At 35.1% G+C, this 9,119-nt stretch overlaps 1 protein-coding gene across 5 annotated transcripts in view; it reads left to right on the top strand.

The window, feature by feature from the left end:
• The first annotated feature begins 2,193 nt into the window (after window positions 1-2,193).
• Window positions 2,194-9,119, top strand: part of LOC107842639 — an 18,471-nt gene continuing 11,545 nt past the window's right edge. For 2 of the 5 annotated variants that reach the window (XR_007050446.1, XR_001665968.2), the window contains exons 1-4: window positions 2,194-2,396; window positions 2,479-4,263; window positions 4,573-5,618; window positions 7,650-7,823. Coding sequence is in view for 1 of the 5 variants with exons in the window: in XM_016686587.2 (XP_016542073.2) it covers window positions 2,782-4,263; window positions 4,573-5,618 (2,528 nt within the window). In the remaining 4 variants the exon portion in view is untranslated. Of the gene's footprint in view, window positions 2,397-2,478; window positions 4,264-4,572; window positions 5,713-7,649; window positions 7,824-9,119 lie in introns of all 5 variants that reach the window. The other 3 variants (XR_007050447.1, XM_016686587.2, XR_001665971.2) reach the window with 2 other exon arrangements.

Below are 9,119 nucleotides of genomic sequence, written 5' to 3'. Positions count from 1 at the left end.
TTAGCTTAACTATTTTCCTTTATATTGAATCATACAAAAGAAATTATAAAGTTACTAATTTTTTTTAATCTTTTTCCTAAAAATATATGTTAAGAAATTTATGTTGATATTTCTTAAATGTGTATGAAGCTCTAATATTTCATGTTAAATTACTTATTTTGTTCTAAATTTCGTAAAATATTGATAATCTCCTTTTTTGTCAAAAAAAATCATCATAAAAAAATGTGAAAAAGAATTACTCTCATTTTTCATTATTTAGTATCATTAATATTTGGAGAGTCAAATTGTATTTTTTTAAAATAATAAATTTTCAAATATTTTTAGCTAAATATAATTTTTTTATTTAATAATTAAGCATGTATTAAGTTAGAAAGGGAATGTCAATATACTTTAATAACTTGTCCATGATAAATTTGTTAGGAAAAATAAAAATTTATGTCCATGATAAATTTATTAGGAAGAATGAAAATCTAAAGTACGACTAGTAAACATTTCTACAAAATAGAAAGATAATAAATCTTTGCATCAATTTTGAACTTGATTGTATAAATAGTTTTTATGGTGTCACTATCATTTTTCCATTACTCATCACTTTTGTAGCATTTAATAAGCTCATATAATTGTTTAAATTTATCAAAATAAATAAAAATTTGTAGAGTAATTAAAATTTAAATTAGGGATAAAATGATTAAAAAAAAATTGATGCGAGGACTATTATATATGCATACTATATAATTTCATAAAATATTGATAATCTCATTTTTGTCAAAAAAAATCATCATAAAAAATGTGAAAAAGAATTACTCTCATTTTTCATTATTTAGTACCATTAATATTTGGAGAGTCAAATTGTATTTTTTTTAAAAATAACTTTTCAAATATTTTTAGCTAAATATAATTTTTTTTATTTAATAATTAAGCATGTATTAAGTTAGAAAGGAAATGTCAACATACTTTAATAATTTGTCCATGATGAATTTGTTAGAAAAAATAAAAATTTATGTCTATGATAAATTTGTTAGTTAAAATGAAAATCTAAAGTATAACTAATGAACATTTCTACAAAATAGAAAGACGATAAATTTTTGCATCAATTTTGAACTTGATTGTATAAATAGTTTTTATGGTGTCACTGTCATTTTTTCATTACTCATCACTTTTGTAGCATTTTTTTTTGTTTCCCAAGGTATTTCCACAACCGGCAGCCGTGGGACTAATCTCTCATTCCTACCCCCAACTTCTTTCTTAAGAGGTGAGGTGCTGAACCACCACACCAACCTTTGTGGTTACATTTTTGTAGCATTTAATAAGCTCATATAATTGTTTAAATTTATCAAAATAAATAAAAATTTGTAGTGTAGTTAAAATTTAAATTAGGGATAAAATGATTAAAAAAAATTGATGCAAGGACTACTATATATATAAATATATCAGTAAAATCATTTGAACAAATGTTATTACCTATAGTTTTGAAAATGGTTTTAAAATAATAGCTAGCTAGATTCTCCATTACTCAACATAATTTTTTTTTTTGATTCATATGATTTTTTCTTTATTTGTAAGTTTGTATTTTTTACTTTCTCCAAAACATATATAATGATGAATCGTGTAGTAGTTAGATTTTTTTTTTCTTTTTAGATTCTTAGATAAAAATATTTGAGTAAATTGGTAGAAAAAGTAAAATAAAAATAATGAAAAACTTGTGTAGAAACAACAAAATATCATACACAAATTTTGTAATTTATTTTTTCATCTAATCGAAAAATTTGAACTTCATATGATAAGTTTCATATTTATTCGCATTAAAATCTAACCTATCTCGTTATACAAATACAAATAAAATAATATATATAAAGTGATAATCAAAGAATTAGGAGTTATTTGTCATTTTATAGTTTATTCCTAGGATAAATTATCTTGGAATTATTATCTCACCATATGTGTGGGATAACTTATTCCGGTACTATTTATTAGTCCCGGAATAAGTTATCTCGAATATCGGTAGCAAAATAATGTATCAAAAAATTTATTCTGAAACTATTATTTTATCCGGAAATTATATGCTTTAGTACCTCACACCAAACGACCCCTTATAGATTATTGTTATTTATTAATTACTCCAGTAATCACTTCCAACAGTAGTCATAAATAAGTAAATCACAATTTAAACCGGTTTGGTTTAATTCATACACCCGGTTTAATCACTGCCAATATGAACAGAAGACACATTTCTTTCTCTTATATCCTCTAAACAAAAAAAAAAAAAACATTTTCTCTTTCATCAATCCAACAATCTTTCACAGTTATATTTCGACGGAAAATTGCACCCAAAGAACGTCACTCTCTCCGGCCGCCGACGAGTACTTTCCGATGAATCGCCGATGGGCATTGAATCAGTGAGCGCCTTTTTTTTTTTTTTTTTTTCATTTTCTTCCTTCAGGTTCTTCTTTTCTTGATTATTCTTTTCTTGTCCATTAGGTTTCGGAGCTAAAATGAGGCGTTTTTTGAACCTTGACCCGTTTTCTTCCGCTTCATAGGCGCTTTCTCCCGATTCGCCCTGTTAGGGTTTTGAAGAATTGAAGAGCTCGTATTTCACAATCGAAAATTTAGGGGAACTTGCAGAGCTAGGGGTTTTCTCGGATTGTTGGAGCGGTGGTTATTGTTGTTGTTAAAGAAGGGGAAGATTGAGAGTTTCTTTGACTTTGATAACATTTTGGCGTGTCAAGAAATTTTATTTTTGATTTGCTATCGTATTTTCGATACGTGTGGGTTGAAAGGATAATGTGTATATTGTGTTCGATCCAGAAGTGGTCGCGGGGAGTGGCAACCATGTTACCTTGGTTAGTGATTCCCTTGATTGGATTATGGGCTTTATCACAGTTATTTCCACCAGCATTTCGGTTTGAAATCACATCACCTAGGCTGGCATGTGTGCTTGTGCTTGTGATTACTCTTGGTTGGTATGAGGTCTTTATGCCTAAGTTGTCAGCTTGGCGGGCGAGAAGAAATGCTAGGCTTAGGGAAAGGAAGAGGTCTGAGGCTATTGAAATGCAGAAATTAAGGAAAATAGCAACGAGGAGGTGTAGAAATTGTTTGACTCCATATAGAGATCAGAATCCTGGTGGTGGCAAGTTCATGTGTTCATATTGTGGGCATATTTCTAAGAGACCCATATTAGACTTGCCTGTGCCGCCAGGGTTGGGTCTTTCGAATTCAGGCATTTTGAGAGATTTGGTTGGGAAAGGTGGGAAGATGTTGAATGGAAAGGTTTGGTCTGATAACAGGTGGATGTGCGGGCAGGATTGGTTAGAGAATGGGAATTGGGTTGGGGGGTCTTTTGTTAGCAAGTCAGATTCTTGGAGCAAGACTGGCAGTGGATTTCTTGGGATGGAGCATTGTTTAGCAGAGAAGTCATATTCTCGTGTTTTTGCTTTTGCCTGCAAAGCTCTGACTGCCTTTTTCTTAAGTATCACATGGCTGTGTAGAAAGATTTTTAGGTTAAGTTCCTCCAGAAGCGATGCTTCAATTGATGCAGGACGGAGAGCACTGATGGATAAAAGAGGTGAGAATGGAGGAAATTGTCAGGAGAGTAGAGGGGAGAAAGCTAAGAGAAAAGCTGAGGAAAAGAGGCTGGCTAGGTTGGAGAAAGAGCTAGCAGAGGAGGAGGAGCGAAAGCAAAGAGAGGAGGTTGCTAGACTGGTGGAAGAACGCAGGAGATTGCGCGATGAAAAGATGGAGGCAGTGAAAGAACGGGGGCAGGGGTCTCCCTCTGCTAAAGTACGGGATTGTAAAAGGGAAGCAGAAAAGAAGCGGCAGGAGAAGAAGAAAGAAAGAGACAGGGGATCAAGCAAAAGTAACTCAGATGTGGAAGAGGTGGATAAAAGACAAGGCAAGGAGAGTGCACGAAATAGGCAGAGTGATGGTGATAGAAGGAACCAACACAAAAATGGGCCTGAAAGTATTAAGACACATAATGCAGAAGTTATACATGGTTATAAGGGTGGTTCTTCTAGCAGTCATAACCATGGAAATGTTGGTACTCGGTACTTGGATCGTATGCGGGGTACTTTTTTATCATCTTCTAGAGCACTTACTGGAGGTGGTTTCTTTGGCAGGAATAGTGCTACTAATATTCCAAGAGAGCAGAAATCTAATACGCTGATAGATCCTGTTCATAATGCCTCTAGGAGGGAACTATCTCAGTCAGATCGCATACCTGGAAAGCTGAATCCTAGTGGAGATGACAGGAGTATGAATCGACCTGTAAGTTTGTTGTCATCTTCTATTTCAATTGCTTATATCGAAGTGCTCTCCTTCATCATGTCTTTCGTTTGGTACTTCTGAAGTATTGAATCCTAAGTAACTCTGAATTTAACTTAATCTTGCTGTCGATAGCTTTATTTACCATTTATGTTTTCAATTTTTGGCATGTTCATCTTGTTGATTTAACCTGAACTTACAGATAGATACATATCATATCGTCAGAAATGTAGGTCTTTTAGACGATTATTTGACTGTTCAATGTTAGACTTGGCTCTTGTTAAGCTGTCAGGTTAATTCTGTTCTTTACAGGTACTTATTGAACCTCAACCATTTACAACTCCTAAAAAGTCTTGGCAACAGCTATTCACTCGATCCTCTACTGTTTCTCCCCCCTCTTCAAGTGTAATCAGCAGACCAAGTGCAAAGCCCCAAGCAGAAATACTGAGTCCTTCCTGTCAGACTCCAGCTGCACAATCTTTCGACAACCCTATTAGCTTTGGTCTCCCATCGCCTTTCACTTTAACTTCTTTTCCTTGTGGGCCCACAAGTTGTAGTACAACTAATCCATCGTCTCCGAGAGCAATACATCCTCGAATTGGAGATGGGACAGGTCAGTTATTGGCGGAAGAATCGGAGAATTTTGAAGATCCTTGTTATGTTCCAGACCCTGTGTCATTGCTTGGACCAGTTTGTGAGTCCCTTGATGACTTTCAACTGGAGGTTGACCTTGGCTTTGTGTCAGATACAGGACTTGATAGCCCATGTATGGTGAAAAATGTGAATGCGTCTTCAGAAGTGACCAGGCCTTCACCAATTGAGTCTCCAATATCACGAATGCGTGTTCCAGAGGAAAGGCATGCTGGGTCTTTTCTTTTCCCGAACACTCCTAATGCTCAGGACATGCACCCTGTGCCAACGAATGTTTCAAATAGTTCAAATGATGTAGGAACGTGGCAGATGTGGAACAGCTCTCCGCTTGGTCAAGCTGGTCTAAGCTTGATAGGTTCTCCAACCAACTGGCGTTTGAATACAGATCTCAATACATCAAATATGGCTCCGACACCTCCAAGGACAATGGCTTCACTTTTCAAGAATGATGAGCAACTCCACTCTGTCTGTCGTTCTACCCACACAGTTTATACGGGAAGTTGCCAGAATAGTGGGACACTGAGTACTGTTTTGCCTGGTAGCACTGAAAGTAGGCATCCAATAGTTCCTTTTGGTACATATGCAGGAAGTGAAAGTCGATTTTCTCTCAAGTCTGAAGATGCTGCTCAAAATGAAATGACGTACGGGAGTCCTAATGCTACTTCTACTAATCATCCATTTGCATCATCTCCACTTAATTGGGCCAAGTAAGCAAAAGAAACCACTAATTTCTCTTGCCAAGTGGGGTAAAAGTAAAGTAGAATGTTTTTGCCTCTGTTTGAAAGTTTAAAGCACATTGAGGTACCTTAACTGCTGTACTTTTTGCATCAATATTATCTGAATCTTCTCAGTGTTTACCTTATTAAAAAATATTATGTGAATCTTGTCTTTCTTGTAGTCATTGTTGAGAGTGTCTTTTGTGATTTCATAGTTGTGGGCCATTTGTTGTGAATTTCACCGATTGCCGAAAATGTGCTGATATGTATTTGAGAAAGACTCATAATTCCTTCAAGTATGCAGGAATCCCAACAAAAGTATTATGTCGTTGTTGGCTACTATTTATTCAAAAAAATCACCAGAAGTATTTACATCAAGTATGTAGATGTTTGATTAGATGTGTCCTGGCCATTCATATGCTTGTGATTAGCCATATGTATATCAGTACATGGTATCTCTATTGACACTAGATAATGCGATCAATTTTACCCAGACAGTCCACCTGGACATGCTTGTAACTATGAGAGTTTGTGCACAAGGGAGAGTATTTGTGTGCTTATGAGAAAGATGCGATTTAATTTGAAGTTAGGTAGAACTGAACCAGATACATTTCGGCTGTTTTGTATTAAACAGCAACAGCTTGGCCTCTACCAAAATCAATTGGGTTTTCGACCTATGAATCCTTAATATCCATGCTGCACCAGTTTGGCTGCATTTACACAGAAATAGCATTACAAGGCTTTCGTCGCTGTTGCATGCTTCCTATGGAAAATCCGATATTGGGACTAGCTTGCAATTGGGTTCTTAAAGAATTGTTTTAAAAATATATATATATATAAAAGGTTAATTTTTTCTTTCGATTCGTACGTCTTTCATTTTTCTAAGAATCCATGGGCAACCAGGAAAATTTGTGATGTTTCCTTTTGCTATCCCCTGGTCCTTTGTGTGTATGGATAAGTTCATCTACGAATTTCTTCATAATTCACGACAGTTTTAAATTTTGAATCTGGAACTTTTTATAGCAATTGCTTCAAGCAGACTCTCACATTAGGCTAAAACTTAAACTTGCTTTATACATTCCTGATCATATAGTAGAGGCAGCTTATTGGTTTTCAGATGAAATGCATTTGGCATGGAAGTGGCAGTTATCTTGAAAGTTTCCACCTTCCCTCTTCTTGAAAGTAAAAGTCCTTTAAGCACTTACACTCCCCGGGGGCTTCAGATAATCAAAATCACTATGGAACAGACCAACTCGGGGCCACCTTCACCAGACTTAGATGTTGACCAAACCTATTAAGTTGGAGATCCAGCTTTTGAGATGTTGTAATACATGTGATTGGCCTATGTCAGAGATGAGCCTAAAGCCTAATCTTTAATTTTAACCAAAACAAAAAAAAGTATAAAATGTGATCCCCCTAGGCTAGGGCTTTGGTGTAGTGGTAAGACCGCACCACATGATGTGTAGGTTAGGCGCATGTCACAGGTTGGAACCCTGTTGCTGACGAAAGCCTATGTAACTTGTAAGCCTGGTATTTAAATAGAGAAGGGTATATAGGCTGGACCGCTGATACACCGAGTTTCAAACTGTCTTCCACTAGCCCCATGGATTTCTCAGTTATCCAAAAAAAAGTATAGAAGATTGTGGGGGCTCCTGTTCTGTAATACAACACTAGATTAGTGCTACACAACTTTTATTAATAAAAGTCCTACTTATAAAAAGAAAGTAGAAAAGATGTGAAATAGTAACCAAGATATCAACACTTTTTGTCATGATTCATATACTGTGACATCAAAGTGATGGCTGAACTCATTGTAACTATTATTGCTTTCCTTGAATCCTCGTCGAATTGCATTTTGACATTGAACGTTAGTGAATATTGGTTGGAGCATTCAGGTACTTTGACTTGTATGTCCAAACGATGGAGATTATGGTTTAAAATTGGTATAAAAGTACATGCTGAAGATACCTGACAGCTTAAACATTTTAAAAAACTAATGATCTATGTTGAATTTATGTGCAGATGTGCACTTTTTGCTCCATCCAACAATAATGCTTGCTGTCCTCTATAGATTGAAAATCTTATCACATGTTATGTAAGCTAAACAGCTATGTGGGCCTTGCTTTTACACTTTCCTGAAGCAGCTTCTTTTCTCATCTATTCCTCAAACCGAACAACCCTCCAAAAATGTGATAGGTGAGCCTTAAACGTCCAACATTTAATTCTAAGAATTGCACATATTCATCCCCTGCTTGATACTCATGCCATGTGAGTCACATACACTTTGAGCAGAAAGCTGACATGTTCACGCGGTGGAAGTACTCTTGCGGTGGAAGTATATTGATGCCTAATATGGTTGTGAATGAGAAAATTAGTTGTTTGATGAGCAAATGTAGGAAGGCTGTACGTGTATCTGCTATGTTATTTTTCTTTAATTCACAGATAAATTTTTATCTTTATTTAAGTTTTCAAGTATATTGGCATGTGGATATTGGTGAATTTTTGAAGGCTTTTCTGGAAATCATTTCCTTGTGTACTGGCTTGCTAAAGAAAAGAAAATTATAAACAAAGTAAAGGGGAAAAGTATTGACGATTTGGCAGTCATTATAACGAAGGAGTAAACTATCAAAAACCTCCCACCTGTGCCATCTGCAGTTGGTTGATTAATCGATTTGGAGAAGTGATGAGTCATTTGGTTGAATGTCTATGGAGCCAAGTTAGAAAATGAGGTGACTATAGAAGTTCACGGCAACTTGGTACTGTAAGATATAGACATTTTTATGTCAATACTCTTACCATAAATTTTATTTGTTTCAGTTACATTGTGCGTTATGTTGAGCAAAAACATATTAAAGAGTAAGTAGTTTCAATTAGAAGACTTAAGGTATCACTGAATAAATAATATTTGCTGGTGTTATATTTGAGTTAGTAAAAGTTTGTGCTGATATGTGCGGAAAGTCATTTTATGCCGATCTGAATTTGTGTAAATATGTTGAAGATCCATTTTTCTTAATGTGTTAAAAGTTTGAATAACGCGTTAATAAAAGATAAACAACAACAACTACGCCTCAATTCCAAGAAAGTTTGGGTTGACTATTTGAGTCCCCACTGCCCTTGTCATTCCATTTAAGCCCCTCTCTGCCAATATCAAACTTAATTGTAAATGAGTGGGTCAAAATTGTTCTAATACCCAGAGGTTTTGATTGCTTTCACCAACACAAATTGTTCAACATCATTTATTTCTTCACATCAGCCTTCTAAGTATGCACCTTTTTTGGGATACCTTGTAAAATATGCACATTTATGTTGAATTCTTGGCTGGATGTGGTGAATTTCTGGATTTAAGTTGCTTGATGCTTCCCCTTCAAGTAACTTGTTAGAATATGAGTAGGAATAGAAATAGCATATAAAATCCTACTTGGAAAAGGATTGTAATGTAGTGTCCTATTAGGAAAAGGATTGGAATGTATTGTCTATAAATAGGGCCTCAAT

The sequence above is a fragment of the Capsicum annuum genome, unplaced genomic scaffold, assembly GCF_002878395.1.
Source record: "Capsicum annuum cultivar UCD-10X-F1 unplaced genomic scaffold, UCD10Xv1.1 ctg5136, whole genome shotgun sequence".
Taxonomy (NCBI): domain Eukaryota; kingdom Viridiplantae; phylum Streptophyta; class Magnoliopsida; order Solanales; family Solanaceae; genus Capsicum; species Capsicum annuum.
Note: the sequence above shows the minus strand (reverse complement) of the source record. Positions and strands in the feature narration are given on the sequence as shown.